Source organism: Pongo pygmaeus, chromosome 6 (assembly GCF_028885625.2).
Source record: "Pongo pygmaeus isolate AG05252 chromosome 6, NHGRI_mPonPyg2-v2.0_pri, whole genome shotgun sequence".
In the NCBI taxonomy this organism is placed as follows: domain Eukaryota; kingdom Metazoa; phylum Chordata; class Mammalia; order Primates; family Hominidae; genus Pongo; species Pongo pygmaeus.
This window is the reverse complement of record NC_072379.2, coordinates 95979165-96003110: the sequence shown is the minus strand read 5'-3', so window position 1 is coordinate 96003110 and position 23946 is coordinate 95979165. Positions and strand designations below refer to the sequence as shown.

Here is a 23946-nt window from a genome sequence, read left to right as displayed (position 1 = left end):
AAATTTATATTGTGCAGTTGAAAATGATTCTTTGATAAATAATGGTACACGTGACAGAAATAATATGGCAATGAAGGATTATTTTAAATCTCATCCCCTTGCTTTTTGCGTGTTTTTCAGGTATATCAATTTTTGTTTTAAAAAAGAAAGTATACTAGGAAAGAAGTGACCTATTCTAACTCTAAATACAATTAAATCCTAATTTCAACCAATTCGACTCTTGAGGCAGGAATGAAGATCCAATCAATAATGATTCAAGAAAACCCCTCAGGAGTCTCAAGTCAAATATTAATTTTCTATCTATTGGAACTATACTTTTCATACTGAATTACCTTGTTGCCTTCCCCTGGTAACAAACTAAGAATTTCATTCATTTATCCAAAATGCATCTATAACATTTTTTGATATTTGTGTTAAACTTTTTTGTTCAATCAAAATAGGTTTTAACTCTACCATAACTGTATTTGTTTTTAAATGATATGAAGTTTAAAAATTATGAGTTAAGCAAAAGTGAAAAGATAAAAAACCCTATTTGTTTTGGGTGGAAACAGGCAGAGGGAGAAATGAATGGATGTATACCTAGCAAGTGTTACCAGTATTACTCCTGGCTTTTCAATTTTAAGAAACAACTTGTGCTTTCTGGTTTTTCCAATAATACAATGAGAATGTATTATATTTTTGATAAGAATAAAACTATTAAGGTTTAAGTCTTTTCTATTAATATTATAAAGCTTGTCTTACATAAAAATTAATTCTGTTTCCTCTGAATCCTCTCACACTTAACAATTAGCAGTTTTAAATACATCTTATGGAGGCTCTTGCTCTTTTAAATAACCATATAAATGGCTTTTAGAAATAACTTTAAAATAATAACGTACTTCTCAACTTGTAAAATCATGTATCAAGACTCCTTAAGGTACAATTGCTAAACATATTTTAAAAAAGAATAATAGTGCTATTTCCATGGTTCTCCTTTTGTAGTTTATATAAATTAAAATAACTTCATAAAAAGATGAGAATTTCTAAATTGAACTCATTTATTATCTTTAAGCTACTGGAAACTACTGTTCCTTATACCATCATACTCCATGTCTTTACTTATCTTTATATATTATGGCAGTATATATTTAATTGAAATACAGTAAATATTACACACAAAGGAGCTGACTTTTATGAAAAAAGCTACTTAACACAGAATGTCTCATGTAGTAATTAACTATTTCAAATAAATTCTCCCTCTGAAACAAAGAATTCCAGTTCTTCAGATCACATACAAGAAAGAACATCTATGTCTCCTTCCAGTGTTTTTTTTTTTTTCAAAATATATCTTCTGAAGTCTACGGACCACCATATACAAATGTGTACAGAGAAAATGAGCAAGTGGATTCTGAAATATATTCAAATGCATTTGGTAAAACATAACTGACACATGAAATGCATAATTCTCAGACTATTCTTCTCAATATAATTTCAGCTATTAAATAATAGATCAGATCACTCAGAGACAGAGATACAAGCTAATGTTGGATGAGGAGGTCATTCAATTTTACAACCAGTGCAAATTAGCAAATTTAATTTGGAAAGTCACAATGATAATTCTTTGACAGGTACAAAAAGCTCTTGCAAATTTAACATATTTATCTCACCCTTAGAACTGATATTTATAAAAAGCATTGATTTTTAATATTTTGTTTTTTCATGTTAACTTAAAAAATATTCCTACTTATAGCACAATATTCAAAAATTAAAGTCTATATATTTTACCTAAATTGCAATGTAAATTTACTTAACTATTTTGCACAATTCAGATTTGCAAACTGATAAACTTTGCTTGCAATCATACTACGGCTATATTTATGTCCCCAGTTCTGTATTATTTTCGTGTGCCACGAAGTTGTAAAATAATTAGTTGATATAGAATAAAATGGCTCACTAAAACTCTCTATGGAAGTATCACAATTTGTATTTCTATCTCACTAGTAAAGGTGTTAGATCAACAGTCTTCGCTAGGCCCAGTGGCTCATGCCTGTAATCCCAGCACTTTGGGAGGCCTAGGCTGGACAATCACTTGAGGCCAGGAGTTCAAGAACATCCTGGACAACATAGTGATGGCCTCATCTCTACAAAAAATTAAAAAATGAGCCTGGTATGATGGTATGCTCCTATATTTCCAGCTATTCAGGAGGCTGAGGCATGAGGGCCTTGCCCCCCAGGAGTCTGAGGCTGCAATGAGCTATGATTACGCTACTCCACTCTAGCCTGGGTGACAGAATGAGACCGTGTGCGCACACACGTGTGTCTGTGTGAGTGTGTAAGTTCCTGTGTGATGAAACAAGCCTTGCATGCAATTCTCCAATATGCATGTATGTATATTTTCAAATTTCAATCTCTAAATACATCCTGCTTTTTTGTAGTTTTTTTACAGTTGTTATTTACATTAGGGCCTGCAACTTTTATAACATAGATATTACTGATTTTAGAATTTTTTAAAGTCTCAATTATTATTCTCAATATCAATTTTGGATATGTAATATGCCTTAAGGCATGGCATCATAGTCCAATATAAAGCATTATCAAAGATAGGATGTGTTATATTCAAAATGGACTTTCATACAGGCATCAAGTCTGAATATTCTGGTATACTGGGTACTGGATCAATACTATGGATTAAAAAGTAAAGTTTAGGCCAGGCGTGGTGGCTCACACCTGTAATTCCGGCACTTTGGGAGGCCAAGGCAGGTGGATCACGAGGTCAGGAGTTTGAGACCAGCCTGGCCAACATGGTGAAACCCTGTCTCTACTAATAATACAAAAATTAGCCGGGTGTGGTGGCACATGCCTATAGTCCCAGCTACTTGGGAGGCTGAGGCAGGAGAATCACTTGAACCTGGAAGGCAGAGGTTGCAGTGAACCAAGATTGCACCACTGCACTTCAGTCTGGGTGACAGAGCGAGACTCCGTCTCAAAAAAAAAAAAAAAAAAAAAAAAGAATGTTTAAACATTACTTTTTAATATACAGTATTACATTACTCTGTTATGGCTAGTTCAGCATTGGAATTTAAGCATACTGTGCTGCTCTGCTAATTAAAGATTGTTACCAGGTCTGACTCACACAGAGGAAAAGCCTTGTGATTTTTTGTTTGTTTTGTTTTGAATCAGGATCTTGCTCTCTTCCCCAGCCTGGAGTACAGTGGCACAATCATGGCTCACTATACCCTTGAGTTGCCAACCTCCTACCTCAGCCTCCAGAGCTGCTGGGACTACAGGTGCATTCCATCATACCCAGCTAGGTTTTTTAATTTCTATTGTTTAGAGCCAGTGTCTTGCTATGCTGTCCAGGCCGGTCTCAAACTCCTGGCCTCAAATAATCCTCCTGCCTCAGCCTCCTGAGTTGCTGAGATTACAGGTATGAGCCACCACACCCAGCTTGAAAAGCTTCATTTCTGGTAAATCTCTTGGATCAATGAGAATGAAGACTCAACGGAATTGCAGGTGATGATGCCCAAATAAAGAATGAATAGAAAGAGGTGTGGAACTTTCATCCAGTCAGAGTTGTTCTAAGTCAAGTTGGAAGGCCAGGTTGAATATTAAATGATGAATCTAGTACAATAACAATAAGAACATAACTGAGCCTTCTGATTTCATTGATTTAAGCTGCTATTTTGTCCTATGACTTAGAGAAGTATTTGGTAGATGAATAGATTTAGAAAGAGTATGAGTTGGATGACACTGAATATGCACTTAAGGACTTATGTATAATATTTGTACTTTTGTTTTACTGAATCATAACAAAAAATAAAGTTTTGAAATTATGTATTTAATGAATAGAAATATTGTTCTTGCAAAAAACATATGAGCTTAGCTAATATATTTGATGAAGAACAAATTATTTTATGAATTCAGAAGATTATGCCAGTTCTTCAGGTAATAAAAATATTGTAACTCCTTAGATTTACTCCAGAAAAACCATAGCACTGATTCTTCAGAAGCAATTTATTTAACATACTAAGAAAAGAAAGTTTTAAAATTAACAGGAAAAGTAAATTTATAACATCAGTGGCGAAAAGAAAGGTGAAGAAACCATTCTAGTTTTTAAAGATTAGATTCAGTGTAAAGTCTTCATGTATTATTCTACTAATAATTATGAAGTATAAAAGAGAAAAAACAGTCTGAGATATGTAGATTTTGGGGAAAAGTGAAACCACGAAGCAGCTGAAATTGAGCAGTAACAAAAAGAAAGTTAGAAAACACTGTAGGGAATATTAAAACAAAGAATATATAAATTTTCCAAATGACAGTGAAAGATAAATTGGAACTAAATTAAGTTAAAAGGCAATACTGATCCCTGCAATAACTTGTTTATTAAATTTAAAAGACAAAATTGACATTCTTCAAATAAGATGTATTAAAGTCACTGATGAGGATTATAATGATGCATTCAAAAGATTTGAAATACAGAACCTGAGGACATCCTTGAAATAAAATTGATGTAATTTTAGTTTGCATGATGAATAAATTTAGTTTGCATGAATGCCCATGAATTGCCTATCACAGGACCTAGCAGGGAGTAAGGAGAGCCATTAGCAATACAATACAGTTGAGTATGATGGAAAAGAGTTGGGGGCTGATTTACATTCCATATGTAGTATGAAGTTTTCAAATATCCAGCATCAGAAAGGGATGTAATATAGTGCTACAAAAGTATACCCATATCTACACATTATGTCTAAATATGTAACCTATCTTTTGGGAAGACAGTGATATTTATCTTCTGCTCAAGGATTGTAAAAGGCACTATGTGATTTTTACAGAGTCTGAAAGTTCAACATAGCACTCCCCGTGGAAACCATGTAGTAGCATGCATTATATTATAAAAGGAAATGTTTTAAATGAAGCCATTCTACTTCTAAAAAATTAAAAGAATCTTTTTATATTATGATACATAAATACACTTTTTAAAATATTGCCAGGGCAAATGAGGTTTAAAACAACCCCCACCACCTTGAAAGGTACGAAGATCAATGATATTCTCTTGATACCTGAGGCAAAGACTGGCTAAAGTCATACAACTAAGATCTAATTTAAGAGATCAGACAGTAGGACTCCAGGATCCCACCATAAATGCCACTAATCCAGGACGACTGGGAACCCATGTTTAAACCATCTTTGCAAAAGGAGCATGTGCCCAAGTGTGTAAAGCATTAAAAATATATCAGGACAGGCTTGAAAAATTTTGGAAAGCAGCCCCAAAAACATAAGGCAGAATTCTTAGAAGACACTGAGTCTAGTCTACCTTTTTATTGGTTTTATAGTTTCTCCCCCAAGTGATTCCTGAGATGGCTACATTCCATACACAGATGCACACATTAATTTTAAGATATTCATGGTAAACATCACTGGGAATAGTGGATCAGATCAGCAGAAACTTGGGACTCAAAGTTTAACAAGCTTATACATCACCTACGTTTTATTTTACCTACTGCAAGAACACTGTAACCTCACAACTGTCAATGATAAAACTAGTTGGATGAAATATAAGCCAAATGCATCAAAATTAAATACGAAGAGAATAATGGATAGATGTAATACATTCAAATTTTAAATCAAAACTGTCTCCAAAATTTTACCCTTAAGTCTCAATTTACAGCAGCTCCTTCACAGGCCCTCTTCTTCCTCATAGGTGCCCACTGCCCAGGCAGTACAGCACGGTGACACAGTGTTCCAGCTCTGGATCATACAGACTGCACTGCATTGACTTCCCTACTCTGATAAATACAAAATGTGTGGCACTGGACAAGTAGGTTAAGCTCATTAAATTTTACTTGTTTTACCTGAAAAATAAAATAATATATGTGCCACAAAGGGTTCTCATGAATTGTAAATGATACATAAAGTTATAGTAATAGCTAGTATATAATATACATATTTATTCTATACTAGGTAGTAAATATACTAGGTAGTATGATTTAAATGCTACCACTTAGTATAGAATAAGCATATGTATATAAGCATATATCACACAATCAGTATATATATATATATATATATATAAAATATATGCTAGCTATTATTACCCAATCCAAATGTATCACATCAAAAATATTTAAACCGTTTATTTTAGAAGCAAAAAGAACCAAAGCAATTATGGATACAAAGCAATTAATATTCTACCTGTATGCCATCCTATTCAAGGATTCAATATTGGCCAACATCAAAAATTGAAATAAAGATTGCAAACTGTAAGATAATTTTTTAAATGTTAGAAAAGAAACCTATGAGGCAGGAGAATAGGGTTTACAGGCAGGGAACCTAAGGCCAATTCATACTGACTTTCTAGAACTAAATCAAAAGGAAAACTCAACTTTCCACACCCAAGTAACAAAAGGATTAGAGACTACTTCCTTTGCAAAACCCTCCACCCTCTTCCCAGGGCAGAGGCAAAATGGAAAGTACCTCTGATTGGTCCCCTCCCACAACCAATCAGACTGGTCACAGTCTTTATTTGCATAGGGGTATAACTTTGTAACTTCACTTCAGCATCTAATTGGTCCCCTCCAGCTGCCAATCAGACTGACTGCAGGCCAATTCTTCTTGTGTAACTTCATCTTCAGCCTCTGATTGGTCACTTTCTGCAACCAATCAGAATGGTTGTGGGCCACTACTTCATTTACACAGAGTGTAAACCAAGTAAGCAACATGAAACCTCTAGAGTGTATTTAATCTCCAGAAAATTCTATAACTGGAGCTCTTGATCCACTTGCTCAAGCCCACTCCTACTCTATGGAGTGTACTTTTGTTTCAATAAATCTGTGTTTTTTCTTTCATTGCTTTCTGCATTTTATCCAGTTCTTTCTTCAAAATGCCAAGGACCTGGACACCCTCCACCGGTAACACCTAGACTCTGATTCTTTCTTCAATAATTAGATTTCATCACTGTTTGATACTCAAAAGTGTAAAATAAAGGTTACATACTATAAGACAGCTTTTTTAAAAAAAAGCTAGAAAAGAAACCCAGATTTTTCCTTTTCCTTTAATAATTAGATTTCATTGCCGTTTGATGCATATCCCTACTAGCTTATTCTAGAACCAGGTTTATTTATTGCTATAAAGTAAAATATAATCATTAAAGATTGGGCATTGAAAAAGACATTTAGATAAGAGATTATGTTGGAATTAATTTTAATGTAGACAAGACTCTGCTAACAGGAAAATAAATAGCAACATAAATATGCAAGGGAATTCAGCAGACTAGCCAAATGTCCCAGACAGGAGAAATTTTGAACATGATCAATAAAATAAAAAGTAGCAAATAAATCAACTCAATTTAATGACATGGGAATTCTAGGTTGAACTTACTTCATTTGAATTTTAGACAGATCTTGGAATTAGGTTAATAAGGCTTTGTAATGATCTGCTTTCTTTTTGCTTACTCTGGGAATTAAGAAAATAGCACAGTTTGCTGGCACAACTCAAGTCTTCTGAGGAATTTGCTTCACTAATCTTCAGGGAATTTAATGACTTATTGGGTCAGATGTCTTTCGAAACCTAAACTAGGAATCCAAATAAATTTCAAAACTAATGAGAACTTGAATTTGGGTTTTCATAGATAATTGTTACATTGCTAGCTTTTTTTTCCCCCTCAGTTTATTTTAACATCTAATTTTTCTTTAAAATCTGAATAAACAGAGCCAGAAATGATGGCAAGTGCCCGTAGTGCCAGTTACCCAGGAGGCCGAGGTGGGAGGATACCTTGAGGCAGGAGTTTGAGGCCAGTCTGAACAACATAGTGAGACCCTGTCTCTAAAATTAAAAAATAAAATTGAACATATAAAACCTACAATGATATCAAAACAATCTTTCCCGTTTGTGTTTGCATTTTTAAAATGTGTTTTGGGCATTTAACTTTGCTTTGTATTTTGTGCATGCATTATCTTAAGGTTTTCATACAAAGATTAAATTCATCATAATAAAATGAAAAATATCTCAATATAATGCCCTTTCATTATTAACACATTCAGTTACACAAACACGCTCCATTTGACACTAAGATCACTTCCACTTAAATTGTAATGATATTAATAATTAATGTTTTTCAGAATTACATTCATTAACATTTCTAGACTGCTCTATATGATCCAGGAAATGGTCTGTATGTTTTGTATGTGTTAATTTAATCTTTATAATAACTGAGGTTACTATTACTATCACCTCCATTTTATAGACCAAATAAGTAAAAAGCTGAGAGATTATGTGATCTTGCCAATATCACGCAGAAATGGCAGAGCTAAGATTTGAATCTAGCTAGCACTCCAGTATATCTCAATTATCACACTCTATTGCCTCTACTGTATAACAAGGTATACAGCAATTGTACATGTATGCCTTGTTATTTAGAAGAAACAAAAATAGAGTTTCATGTGGAAGTATTTGGAAATAAAACGTTGTCTCTATCTTAAAAGACTTAAGCAACAGATGACATGACTCATTATACTATTTCTCTCTTCTGTATATTTAAAATCTTTTTCCTAATAAAAATAATCTTACATTGAAACATTGTGCTCATTTGAATGATGTAGGCTCTTTGGAAATAAAACTCAACTTTTTTTTAATTAATACTATACATAGAATAAGAAAGTGAAATCCGCCCAATTTCCTCAAAGAATTAATGTCTGCAGTGTTTTTGAATAAACACAAAAATTGACCCAGCTGGTCTTAAAGCTTGAAACTTGTATTTATCTTCTCTGAATTCCTTTCTCAGGAAACCAACCATCAGGCCTCCCAAGGAACTGAAACTCACCAAATCACCACATCCAGCCAATGAGACACCAGACCCCCTACTAATTCCTGTTTTTCCTACATATAGCTACATTTCTTTCATGCTATATAAACCTCCAATTTTAGTCAGTTGAGTAGACAGATTTGAGACTTACTCCCATCTCCTCAGCTGCAACACCCAAATAAAGCTTTCTTCCCTGGCAATATTCTTTGTCTCAGGGACTGGCTTTCTGTGCATCAAGCAATGGACATAGACTGAACCCCTGGTGTTTTGTTAACAGAACTTAGTTCTGATGGAAGAATATAATAAGCCTGAGTTCATGTTTCACAAATATTCACACTTGGAACCAAATATCTTGATACTTACACATCACTTGTAGTAATTACAGACAAATATTCTAACTCCACTGCTTATTCTCCAATTTCAATTAATTTTGGACCTAGGGAAACTACATTGTCTGTTTTAACTCTCCTCTTAGTCCTGATGGCTGTCTCCAGGGACAAAACAGAGAAGATGAGACAACACTGTCCACTGCCACTCTCATCTGCATCCAATCCCATTAGATGAAATTAAGGAAGCAAATGTCTATCTTAAACATTAATTCAAATATCTTCCATAGTAAAAGCTAGCTTTATTATTTCCTGTCTTCATTTTGCTTCCACTAACCTTGAAGCAAAATTAACATTTTCATTTCCACCATGCTTACAATACAGCACCATTTTAAAAGGTGAATGCATCTTCACAAACACTACGAAAATAATATGGGTATAGAAATTTAACAAGCATTATCTCAGCAATTACTGTGTACTATAAAATAAACTATTATTTCTACCTCAAATTGCTAAAAATTTAGTAGAGAAGATCAAACCCTGTACACATATTCTATTGTATAAGGTATTATACCATTAAAGCCAAAAACGCATTACAAGTTGCTTAGAATGCTCATAGGAAGGACTACCATTTGCTACCTACAAAAAAACAAGGAATGCTTAAAGAGAGAGTTATTATTTAAATTGGGTTTTTAAGTAAATCATTCGATTGGAGGAATTGTATGGTATCATGATCAGGTCATTAGCATGATTAGTCATGTTAACATTATCTAGGATAAGTTAACTGGACACAGCAAAGATTTTCTTAAATATCCAGTAAGGCCATATGTGCCTTATATCCTTCCATGAGAATCACGGCTCATCCAATAATTTATCCCAGTTACACCTGCATAGTTTGCTTTGTTTTCTGAGGTTTTTTTTGTTTGTTTTTGAGACACGGTCTCACTATCACCCTGGCTGGAGTGCAGTGGCACAATATCAGCTCACTGCAGCCCCGACCTCCTGGGCTCAAGCAATCCTCCCACCTCAGCCTCCCAAGTAGCTGGGACTACAGGTGCACCCCACCATGCCTGGCTAATTTTAGTATTTTTTTATAGACAGGGTTTCACCACCATATTGCCCAGGCTGGTCTTAAACTCCTGGGCTCAAGTGTTCTGCCTGCCTCAGCCTCCTAAAGTGCTGGGATTACAGGTGTGCACCACAACACCTGGCCGCTACCTGTGTTAAGTTTCAAGAGGAAAATCTGTTTAAATGACTAAAGCCATAATTTTTATATTATACAATCATGAGGAGACATTAATTCTATACTTAATTTCAGCCACTGCTTTACCTAAATCTGGCTGTATTTATTTCATAGCCACAAGGTGAATATAAATAGCATTGATATAAGTAGAGGAACGTAGATAACTATAAAATGCCCTTGAGGAATTGTCTTATACTAGAGTCCTTGAAGAGCATAAACTTCCCCACAAACTGACTAATTCGGATGCAGCTAATAGAAAGCTTTCACTCTAAAGGAAGCATTGATCAACTTTAAATACTTGTTTTACCTTGGAGGCCATGCATCATTATAATGAACAAAATCAATAGATTACACTCAAATGTATCCTTCTTTCTATACAAACATGACCCTGGTGCTACACCAGCCTAATAAACACGAAAGAACAGTAGAAATCAGGAAATTCCAAATTTTGTCCTGATGCCAACATGTACTAATCTCATGACCTTCTTTGTATGATTTACTTCTATTATGAGGCGGCTACTACTTCATCTCTCCTCATATCGCATACTCCTGTCCCCTGCCCCCTCATTCCCCTAAATGCTGGTGTTCTGAGGAGTCTATCTTGTACTGTCTTAAGGTATTTTTTTTTTTTAATGTTGTGTAGATGTGTGAAGCAGGCTGAAAGTAGACAATAAGGAGTAGTGGTATTACAGCAGGCTGGAGAATATGTTATATCCAAAGGTATTCAAATTCATTTTGTTTTTAGCTTTGTGTAAGCATGCCAAAATTTATCTGTAGATGAATCTGGCCTTGCTATATATGTAACTTCACACTTGCTCAGGAAATTTCAGCCACTTGTTTTCAAATTCCCCTCATAAGCTAAACATAAAACTCTATTCTAGGCCACTCTCCTAAGCAACCAAACTAAATACTTAGCTGCCTACTAGAAATCTCCTCTTGAATATCCTTGAGCAAGTTTTTGGTATAAATGTTCTTGACTTTTAAAAATCTTTGTCTGAAACACTGCAGGTCTTCCAAATCTACAATTATATACAGATTTCTTGGCGGACCTGAATGTTTTCTTCCATTAAATCCTTGATGATTATATCTGATACATGTGCTTTGACTTGATCTCTGGGAAGACAGGACTTATGAATACACCTATGAATTCTGACCTTCATATTTATTAACTTTGTTCCCACATTTTTTACTTTTCTGGCATTTGAAGAGTACTTCTCAAACTTATTCTGAGGATTATTGATAAACAGTTCACATTTGTCAAATTTGTTAGTATTTGTCAAATTTGTTAGTTTCTCCAATGAGAATTTTGTTTCAGTGGCTTTCGTTTTGATGGTTTTAGCCTACTTTTTATAGATGATTGACTGGCTCTTTCTTTGGGGACAGTAAGCATACATTCAACGTTGTTTTTCTGCCTGACGTATCTGAAGTAATACTATCTTAGAGAAAAATTTTCCTCTGTGTCTTTAATACTTTACTGTTACTGAATATCTCATGGATTTCTCCATTGACTAGATTTATTAGTCTTAAATGAAGACCTATCTAATCTCAAGACTGGGAAGTAGTCTGATGGTACAGATTTTTTTCCCCAAGTATTTGTCCTTGGTGCTGTCATATTTGTAACTACAGAAGTGATAATGATATAAAACATTTGGTCCTGCCACTGGTCAACAACAGGGCAAGTGTTTTCTTCAAGGTATGTATTTCATTGCCAATCCTCTAGGTTATAGAGACCTACACAAGTCTGGACTAAGGTTGGGATAGTAGGGAAAGGGTCTCTCTAAAAATGAGAGTATGGGGAACAAAAATGGGGAAGTAAGTCTGGAATATAATCATGACGTGTTCTTAAACTATACTTCAGAACATTCCTTTTACAGTTGTGTGAAATGAACTTAGATTTATTGGGAAAGAAAGTTTGAGTGATTACAATGTGTATTCGATATTGCAAGAGTTATGTCGGCTGCTATAAGCGCATAAGAGCTGCTCTCTGGGAACTTATACTCTTAAGGAGGGACCCTAAGATAATAATTCATAAAGACTGGCTGTGCCTTCAAGAAGGAGAAACTTTCATGTCACTGCCAAACATTATATGTTCCGCTTAGGAAAGTTACTGGTAAAGTTTCTGCAGGGTATTAAACATCAAAAAAAAAGTCAGTAATAAGTGACAAAGATCTTGACAATGGAAACAAATATATGAATATGTTTATAAATTCATATAATAATGTATCATAATTACATGTATTTAAAATTTATAATCATAAAATGAGATAATTTCAATAGCTCTTAAGAACATATTTGAGACCAATGTCTAAACTTAGATGATTGTATTAGAGCAGTGAAAGGAAATGACTGATATGAGTACCAGGAAATCCTGGAAATGATCACGAATCTACTAGTCTTACGAGTTGGAAAACAAATCATCTCCAGCAGAACTGGTGAAAAAGTTAAAATAATCAGCACCTCAGGATTTATAATCTTTCAGTTATACCCAGGAGGTATAATATTTAAAATAGAAACTTTATTTAGTGCTTGTATTTTTTTCGTTTCTGTCTTTTTTTTTTTTTGAGACAGAGTCTCGCTCTGTTGCCCAGGCTGGAGTACAGTGGCAGGATCTCCGCTCACTGCAAGCTCTGCCTCCTGGGTTCACGCTATTCTCCTGCCTCAGCCTCCCAAGTACCTGAGACTACAGGTGCCGGCCACCATGCCTGGCTAAATTTTAAAAAAATATTTTTTTAGTAGAGACAGGGTTTCACCATGTTAGCTAGGATGGTCTCAATCTCTTGACCTCGTGATCTGCCTGCCTCGGCCTCCCAAAGTGCTGGGATTACAGGCGTGAGCCACCGCACCTGGCCAGCTCTTTTAAATCAAATTTGTCCTAAGGTTACCTTTGTATTTTGAATTTCTTTACAGTAAACTGCAACCTAACTTAGTATGTTAACAAACTGCAACCTACTTTAAAGGTATATTCTAGTAACTAATAACTGAGTCTCAGCTAATCACAGCAGCTGAGTTTCAGCCAATCACAGGCTGCCCACTGATCAGATTATGTCCACAGAAGGCAAATGCTACATCATGCCCAAGTAAGGTAAATAAATGCCCAGCTATCACCATGCCCAAGTAAGGTAAATGTCCAGCTATAACCAATCAAGCTGTTTCTATACATCACTTCCTTCGTCTATCTACAAATACTGCCTGACCATGTTGCTGGGTGGGGCTCTGTCCTAGTTTTGAGTATTGCCTGATTCATGAATCATTCTTTATACAAATAAACTCAGGTAAATTTAATTTATCCATAATTTCTTTCAACAGCCCTTGGATATTAATCCCCATTGAAACACACTGAGGACTAAATTTATTAATAATGTTATCTCAGCAGTTAGTATGCCAATTAGCCCCACTGTTTTATTAGATAGTTGATGTAGATGTATGAGATTGTAAAGTTACATTTTATAATCTCAAATGACAAATTTTTAATGAGGAATATGACATTGTAGAATGTGAACAATAAAAATACGTAGCTAAACTAGCATGTGGAAAAGTGAGAGCAAAGAACAGTGATAGTAGCCAAATTCAAACAAAAACAATGTGATGATATTATGATTTGTGAACACCTGGTATATAAAATACCAGCCAACGCATATATAAAGTTGTAAGCAAAAGATCCAATTAAATCTACCCCGTATTGCAAAACTTTTGGTGAGGGTGAGTAAATTTCATCATCCACAGGAGTCTAACTTCATGAGATAAGTAACAATCTTTTTTTAAAAAAATGTAAGTACTGAAAATTGTTAACTAGAATATCAAAGTACAACATGTATTTACAGTTCTTAACTTTCACTGTAAGACAGTAAATATTTCTATTGCAGAAAGCAATTTGATCATTAGTTATCAAAATGCATTAGGAGATATTAGAAAAAACTCAGTACAGCACCTAATTTTATATTCATTTTACTATAGAAAAATTATCTCCCCCAAAGGGTTTGATTATATTTAAAAGATAACAGTCACTCAGATGAATGAGTGGAGTGTTTGCACTAACTTTAATATGTCAAGAAGAACAAACTGAACATATGTGCAGAAACTGCTAATTAATGATCTCTCAGTTACTATCCTTTCCCTTCTCTCTTTAGTAATATAACTCTACATGTTAGTTGGGTATGTACACATGGGTCAAGAGTTGGGGGGAAAAGTACTCCATATCCTCTTGCAACAAGGCAAGGCTGGTCACTAAGTTGTAGACAATGGGCACAGATAGAAGTGATGTATGCAAACTCTGAGACATGCCCCTAAAGGCAAAGGGCATGTCTCCCATTGTCACTTGCCTCTCTCCTCTAATCTAGAACGCAAAAAGAATCGTGGATATTGGAACATGGATCTTGGAGCACAACATGGAAGAGCTACACTGAGGAAAGCAGAGAATGGGGAGAAGAACCTTGAGGCCTGGAAAGACAGGGAGTTGCCGTATTAGCCAGTGTATCCAGAATGTTCCTCTATAGAGAGGAATCAACTTCTAATTTTGGCCACTTTTACTTTCGGTATCTCTCTAACAGACAAACTGATATACTAATAAACACAACATAATTTGTTTTGATTCAAGGTTTAAGATCTTATAAGAGCATTAGCATTATATTCTAAAGCACTTTGAGCTTGTCCAATGAAAAATTTTTAGTGTACAATAAATTATCATATAGTTCTTTACAAATGCTCAGAAAAATACACATGAAATATTCCAAATACAGAAAACTGAATGATGTCACAAAGATTAACTTTGTATTTTACACTCAGGTTGATTTGACATGATAATTTATTGTTTTTTTATTTTATAAAGCATACTAGAAGTAGAATTATATTTCCTCATGTAATTCCTCCCATTTTTTCTCTTAACAAATTACATTCTTGCTTTACTTGAGCAAATACAGCCTTAAATATGGCCAAATGCAATAAATATTTACATGCTGCTTACATATATCAGCAATATTCGGATTTGTGTGTATAAAATAATATTTTACCCAGTATTAAGAAATGCATATTAATATACAGATTTCACAGATATGTAAACAACCTCACTTTAGCTCAGAAACTTTCACAAGTCAATGAGCCTGAAAAAACATGGGCTTCCCATGTTGAGGGCAAAATCTGAATACTGGAAAACAAGTAATCAAAACAGTGAAAAACTATTCGAATGTGTTAGATTATCTTTTAATATAATGCTGAGCAGCCTATGAGGAAATAATGTCTCTGTACATTAATGATGGTAGAACTTGGCCTGGTCCTTTTTGTAAGTGATATCGCACTATGTATCAAAATTCATTAAAATGTCAAAAATTCCCACTTTTGGGAATCTATCCTAAAAATAAGTTTAAAACTTTGAAGAAGAATATTTATGTGTAAAGATGTATTGGTATTTATGTGATTACTCACAAAGGAAAATTAAACTCCAAGGTAGAAGTGGAGTTAATTGAATCGTGTTATATCAACTCAAAAGAATGAACCAACAACTATTTCACAAGATAAAAAATGATTATGCCACTTAATAACTTGTGTACTTAAAGAATCATGCAGCGCCGGGCGCGGTGGCTCACGCCTGTAATCCCAGCACTCTGGGAGGCCGAAGCGGGTGGATCACGAGGTCAGGAGATCGAGCACATCCTGGCTAACACGGTGAAACCTCTTCTCTACTAAAAAATACAAAAAATTAGCCAGGCATGGTGGCGGGCGCCTGTAGTCCCAGCTACTCAGGAGGCTGAGGCAGGAGAATGGCGTGAACCCAGGAGGTGGAGCTTGCAGTGAGCCGAGATCGCGCCACTGCACTCCAGCCTGGGCGACAGAGCGAGACTCTGTCTTGGAAAAAAAAAAAAAAAGAATCATGCAAATAAGTAAACATATATGTTCATGAGAAAATCTTAAAAATGTAACAAAAAACCAACATGCTTATAGTAGGGTAAGAGTAATTAATGCCATCTTCTTCCTTCCTTTTGACTATTAAATTCTATAGTGTGGTCATATTCTTTATCCATTTAAGTATATTCTTTATGTATAAGTATATAGTTTCATTAGAATCTAAGAATATCCAGAACTGAAATGAACGTTATGGATCACCTATTCATCTGTATCATGTCTTAGATGAGAGAATAACGGTTCAAATTTTAATAGGTGTTAAAGCCCTAGGATGACTATAATTTTAGGGCTGGATTAGGGCATGAATTATTCTGATTCCTATTCTAGTTCAGTTTGCACGAAACAACACTCTTTGCGAATTATTCTGATAACGTTATTGTTTGTATATAAAGCAACTGAGTTTTCTCCAAATGCTGACCATCATTTTTTTAAATTTTAAATTTAAATGTGGAGATTTTACTATTTATAAGGCTTTGATTTAATTTGCTAAATTTCACCTCATGGCAGAAAACAGAGAAGGAATCCTATTCAAAAGCATAAATATATAACTCACAGTAGTATTAGATACTATTTTTTTAGATGAGAAAATGGGAAAAACAAGGCAAGTTTTAGCATGGCACATGTATACATATGTAACTAACCTGCACGTTGCGCACATGTACCCTAAAACTTAAAGTATAATAATAAAAAAAAAAGTTCACTTACACATTTTTTTCTCTCTCAAGAGTTTGATTTAAACATCTGAATGAACATCAGTGAAGACAAACTATGTAACAATATTAGAACAACTCAAGTATTACAAATAGTAACACGTGCACTTTTCCACTTATAGTGGACATATATGCTCAAATGGGCAACTTTGAAGCATTGATTGAAACTGGGGTGATAGTTACTAAAAGGTCATATTGACATTTGACATATAATTGTTAAAATCTTGAACAAAGGAAAATCACCAATTTCAATATAAAATAAAAATTGCTTTCTAAATAATGAGCAAACCGAAATAAAACTGTTTCACATATAAATGTAACTAATTAGTTCAGAGAAAAAATACTTATTTGCAGTATTGGTTTCATTATCTTTATGCAATCCTTAATTGGAGGATTGCATGTCAATGCCATTGACTTTATTATAAGTCTTTGTCATTGCTTTACAAATTAAATATTAAATAAATGTTACAATTTATGTACCGGGAAGGTTGATGAAGATTTTGTATATATTTTTAAATAAGTTTAAAAATATCAAGTGCTAATTATAATGGTGAAACTAAACATCTCTTCAAAAATGGTACTTACTTTGATATCAATAAGCCATTAAAACATTTTGTTTTAGTTGACAGTTTGTACTTTATAAGCCTCTTACATCATTAAAATAATATATACAATCATGATAAGAGGAAAGATGTCACGGGAACACCACCTATGTCTAGAGGAAAAAAAATACTTTTCAAAACACCCTTAGCTCTTCAACTATAAATTGGAGAAAATAAAACCTTCTTCATTCACAGTATTGTAGGAACTAAGTAAAATAAGTTGTGTAAAGTGGTTAGTAATATGGTTTGGGATGGTGGTGGTATAATTTGTTATAATTTGGGAAACTGTGACATTATCAAGCCATTATGTGTTTTCTCATTTCTTGAAGACCAGATAGACTTGTTTTATGTATTTTTTCATTTTCTTCTTTTAAATAGCTGGAAGAAAATTCCATATAATAGTATATAAATACAATTAGTTTGATTCAGATGAGAAATGTGTGAAAGACATGTAATACTTTTATTATATTTGTTTGCTATGTTTACTGAAATACCCCAACCTCTTAAAATAACTAAAATATAGGATGACCTTAACAAATACTTTTGTCTTAAGAAATAAGTATATGTAGGCATTTTTTGATCTAAGAGTCAAATACAAGAATTTTAAAAAATTAAGTGTAACCTTTATTAGATAACTTCGCAACTGTATTCACCATAACTAAGTAATAAAATGTGTCCTCAATGTCTATCCAAATGTAGCAATATTAGAAGTAACTGATTAGCACTAAAATAATCCATGTTTTCAAGTCATTTAAATGTGTACATTAGAGTCATTTATTTAAAAAGTCATATGGAGCAACTACTTTGTTTCAAAGACTGTACAAGCAGGGCAGGTTGTTGCACAGCTTCTGGGGTGTCATTCATATTGTAGTTGAAGTAAATGGTTCTCCCTGGTGTGCAAAGTTCAAGTCAAAGCAGATAGGCATGGTGACCCTGGTGACAGGAGCCAGGATACAGAGGTAGATGGGAGTTGATAGCTATTTTCAATATTGCTAATGGAGTCCAGAGAATCACAGTTGGTACACAGGACTGTGGTCTGGAAAAAGTGCAGTGAGGGTTCAGATCCAGAGAAACACACGAAATTTTTACTTAGGAAGATGCCAAGAATAAGTTGTTAAAAATCACAAAAGTTCTTCATTATCTCGTATCTAACTAGTATTTTGCTCATGCAATCTAACATTGTCTTAAAAACTAAAACTCCTAGCTCAATTTATTCTATATAAGGCCAATCATTTTACTATAATTTTCTTGGAATTTAATGGAAAACATTTAATACTCACATCGAGATCATCCTTTGCATTGTAGTAGACAACTTCATTGCTCTACAAAAAAAAAAAAAGAATGCTTTATTGATTTTAATAAGAACAATACTGTATCAAATACTGAATACATTTTATGCATGTTATAAAATAAACTCCTCGTAATCTTTCTTTCACAATATATTCCACAATGATCCATAAGGATTAGCCACTATTCTTCCAGGAACATATTAAAACCGTTTATCAGTGATATTACATCTTGCATTGGGAAAAAGATCCCAGTGTAAGTCTGAGACCCATTTGTCAAGAAAAAATAGTGAAAAATTGATAAGTAAAATAAATTATACACACATATATACACTGATAATACACAATGAACAGGATAATTCAAGAAGCATGTAAGACACATGTCTTAATACTTTATTGAAGTCATGATTTTTATATACATACACACGCAGAGAGTTGAAATGATTCTGGAGGAAATGTGCATCTATACAATGTTGGCAGAAATTTATTAATGGAGTCAGAAAAGAAATGATGAGCACCAGGGAATTCAGATAGTAAAAAATATCAGATCATCTCACACTAATACTCTCATATTCTAGCAAAGTGGTGAATTAGCATTGGTTTTCTAGCAAGAGTAAATATATATGGATGACTCTGCTAGCCATCAGTGTTCCTGAAAAATACCATAATTATAAATTAGGGCTATAAACTATGTCACAGAGGAAAAATGGAAATGGATTAATAAAATGACTGTCAGGAATTTAAAACTCCTATTCTTTGTGTCTCTGAGGCTAGTTCCATGTAGTGTAAAAATAATCCACTTAGACTGATTTCTGTCTTATTCCAAACTGATTGAAGATATAGTTCATCTTCGATATGTCTTCAAGTAGTAAACTCACTATGATGTGAACACATATTTTTCTCTGCCTCTTAAACATCCAAAAACATAGATGCTGTAAAATTTTAGGCCGACGCGGTGGCTCACGCCTGTAATCCCAGCACTTCGGGAGGCCGAGGTGGGTGGATCATGAGGTCAGGAGATCGAGACCATCCTGGCTAACACAGTGAAACCCCATCTCCACTTAAAAAAAAAAAAAAAAAAAATTAGCCAGGCGTGGTGGCGGCTGCCTGTAGTCCCAGCTACTCGGGAGGCTGAGGCAGGAGAATGGCGTGAACCCGGGAGGCGGAGCTTGCAGTGAACCGAGATCGCGCGACAGAGAGAGACTCCACCTCAAAAAAAAAATTTATTAAAAGCAAACATATAATACACAATTTTTAAAACAGAAATTACTTGGGAAAAGTTCACTAAATTAGTGCTTCTCAAAGTGTATTCCCTTTCCCCCTCCCCCCCAAAATCACTACTTCTTCAAGATATTAATGGATGTCATGTGGGCAAAAGCATTCCATGATCATATGACTTTAGAAAATAATAAAGTTAAAATTGTCTCTTTTCAACAGAACTTCACAGAGACAATGTATGACTGTATATTATAAATCTTCAAGAGGAAAATAAATTGTGTTTTCTCAGTTTATTTACCACAGAAATCTGCCTGTTTTTGTTTAAGAAACATACCACGAGACTGAAATTCTATAACATATAGGTCTCCATGAAGACCAAACAAACCACAAATGATATAAATAACACAACATATGATTAATAATAGAGACTGAAACCCATGAACTTGAATTTCATTTAGAATCACTAAAGTTTTACATTATTTGATTTTCAAAAGAATTATTCAGTAGCTTAAAAAATTTTAACATGCATAAAAATTCTAATTCCTGAATCATTTCTTATAGCATTAGTTTTTTTTTTTTTTTTTTTCTTTTTGAGATGGAGTCTCGCTCTGTCGCCCAGGCTGGAGTGCAGTGGCGCGATCTCTGCTCACTGCAAACTCCGCCTCCCGGGTTCATGCCATTCTCCTGCCTCAGCCTCCCAAGCAGGTGGGACTACAGGTGCCCACCACCATGTCCCGCTAATTTTTTGTATTTTTAGTAGAGATGAGGTTTCACTGTGTTAGCCAGGATGGTCTCGATCTCCTGACCTTGTGATCCGCCCGCCTCGGCCTCCCGAAGTGCTGGGATTACAGGCGTGAGCCACCGCGCCCGGCCTGATAGCATTATTTTTATAACAGTTAAAATAAAAAAGCAGAGCTCATCACATGTGCAAAGCAAGACAATCTTCTGAATCCACCTGAGACCCAAACCTAATTACTAGTTTATTGATCCTGCTTGTACCTCTGCATTTTATACTTATGAGACAATTTTCAATTTAAAATGTGGATTCTACGAAAAGTTAAAGCACTGAATAAGTTCATCTTCAGTTTAGACTTTATTTTCTGCCATCTGCTTGCTTATATTAACATAATGGGAACACGTAGAAAACAAGGTGAGGCTGCATTGAATTTCAAGCAGTTCAACACCGTCATTTTCAACAGATACTCACTAATATCTATATGCACACACTGTTGTGCCAAGAAAGGCAAAAAATAAGTCAAACCTATCAACTCCTACTCTTTTGGTAAAATAATGGATACAAATCAGTTGCATAAAACAACATACGTATGTAGGATTACACTTGGTCCATGGTACTAGAATTAATGATTAGTCAATGTATTTCCTAGTAATAAAATATAAATAAATAATCATTATTTATTAAGGCTAAGATTAAGAGTATTTCACCTAGTGTCGGAAGGGTTACAAGTATGATTTTTTAAGTGCCAGTATTGATATAAACTAAGTATTTTGATCCTGTTAAGAGCTATGCATGAAACTAAAATTAAGTAAAATTAAGAATTAAAAAGATCTAAATTTATTTGAGAATTTCCCAAAGATTTTTTTCCCTTTTTTGTGTACTACATTCTACAAAACCTGTTACTTATCTCTTCTTTCAGAATGAGGGTCCATGGTACAATGATGAGCACTCTAAACTCTGAAACTCTATGTTGCTTTTAAAACTGTCATTGAAACGGTGCATTTCAAAGTTTACTTAAGTGTTACGAATTTGTCCAAGGCTTTCTGGATTCTGGATTGCATATAATTCCAAACGCTGAGTTTTTAAGTAAACTGAAGAAACAAATATATACTAGTTATAAAATTATATTGCAGGTCAAACATCCATACTCATCCATACTCCTTTCTTATATCTTGTAACTAAGTATTTGACATTTCCTTTTTTTTTTTTCTTTATTGAGATGGAGTCTCGCTCTATCGCCCAGGCTGGAGTGTAATGGCATGATCTCAGCTCACTGCAAATTCTGCCTCCTGGGCTCAAGCAATTTTCCTGCCTCAGCCTTCCAAATAGCTGGAATTACAGGCATTTGCCAACACACCTGGCTATTATTATTATTATTGTTGTTGTTATTATTATTATTATTATTGACGGTGTTTCATCATGTTGGTCAGGCTGGTTTCGAACTCCTGACCTCAAGTGATCTGCCTGCCTCAGCATCCCAAAGTGTTGGGATTACAGGCGTGAGCCAACGTGCCTGGCCTTGACATTTCCATTCTAAAGGAGTTCTTTCTCAATATATCATTCATTTATATGGTCAAAATATCAATGAAAAAAAAAACAAAACTGACTTTTTATAAAAAACAACAAAATGAGAAAGCACTTACTCAAATATGCATGCTTAGACAGGCTGTCACATTTTAAGAAGAAAACATAGTCCTTAGTGGAATTTGCAACCAATTATGTCCCATACCATAAAACTAAATTTCTTCTTCACCAACAAATGGGATATTACTTTTGGCTGAGGAACATTTTTACAAACCTCATATGATAAATATGCTTTTCTTTCTCAAACCCCAAATTTTCATTCATAGCATATACATTTCATTATTCCCTTATTTCATGAAACAGAAAAGCTCACTTGATCAATTTTAATAAGAATAAATTTATATAGGGCATCAGGAGTTGGAGAAACTAACTCTGCATCTGCTCTGTCAACCAAATCCACCTCTATGGAATATGACCTTAAAATAAATGCCAAATATTCAAAGAGCACTTAATTTATATCACCACATAAAAATATTTTCCAAGTCTCAGTTCATCATATTTTCTTATTTAAAAAAAATTGCAATTGGCAGGGCGCAGTGGCTCACACCTGTAGTCCCAGCACTTTGGGAGGCCTAGGCGGGTGGATTACGAGGTCTGGAGATCGAGACCATCCTGGCTAACACAGTGAAATCCCGTCTCTACTAAAAATACAAAAATTTGGCAGGGTGTGGTGGCAGGCACCCGTGGTTCCAGCTACTCAGGAGGCTGAGACAGGAGAATGGCGTGAACCTGGGAGGTGGAGCTTGCAGTGAGCTGAGATCACGCCACTGCACTCCAGCCTAGGTGACAGAGCGAGACTCGTCTCAAAAAAAAAAAAAAAAAAAAAAAAATTGCAATTATTCGTTTGTGATTTTTGTTTGAACGCTTTCAGAATTATTTGGCTCAGAAACAATTTCAACTATAATTTTGAGAAAAATCATATTTTGGGGAAGCAGTCATTCTTTTTCCTATCAATTCATTTAAAGCTATCTTTTTGCTATTTAGAAATATATATCAAGATATGTGCAGCTATGTTAACTAAATCAGTCTTTCACTAGGAGTTATTCAAATCACTGAGTCACCACAATATATCCAGAACCAATCTTAACAGGATTGGGATAAAGGACAATTCTTAGGAATAAAAGAAGATTCACATCCAATCAACTAAATTCTGTTCTGCTGCTTTTATAGATATGAGTTTTACTTAAAATGAATTCTGTGCTAACAGAAAATTAGGGGAGGAAATTCAAAAAAAAAAAATGAAGTTAAATGCCTTAAGTGGGTAAAATCAAAGGAGAAGAGGAAAATGTCTCAGCTGAATTCTTTCTCCCTTAACCCAGTCTCCTGTTCCCATCCCACTTAGACTTTGTACAGGGAGATTTTGGGGTTTCAGCAACAATCAGGGGAGCCACACCACTCATTCAACAATTATTGTGGCCACCTTCTCCGTGCTACGTATTGGAGAAACGAAGATGAATAATATCTACACCCTGGCCACAGGGAGCAAGTGTTCACCCTCCAACTCATCTGTGGCAAGGAGCTGACCTCCTATATATGAAAAATATCTCATTATGGTTGGATGACATGA

The 23946-nt window shown here is 34.6% G+C and overlaps 1 protein-coding gene across 4 annotated transcripts in view; it reads right to left on the bottom strand.

The window, feature by feature from the left end:
* Positions 1-23946, bottom strand: part of CACNA2D1 (calcium voltage-gated channel auxiliary subunit alpha2delta 1) — a 498341-nt gene that overhangs the window by 172692 nt on the left and 301703 nt on the right. For all 4 annotated transcript variants that reach the window (XM_054495187.2, XM_054495190.2, XM_054495188.2 and 1 more), the window contains exon 5: positions 18836-18877. In XM_054495187.2, coding sequence (XP_054351162.1) covers positions 18836-18877 — 42 coding nt within the window. The remainder of the gene's footprint in view (positions 1-18835; positions 18878-23946) is intronic.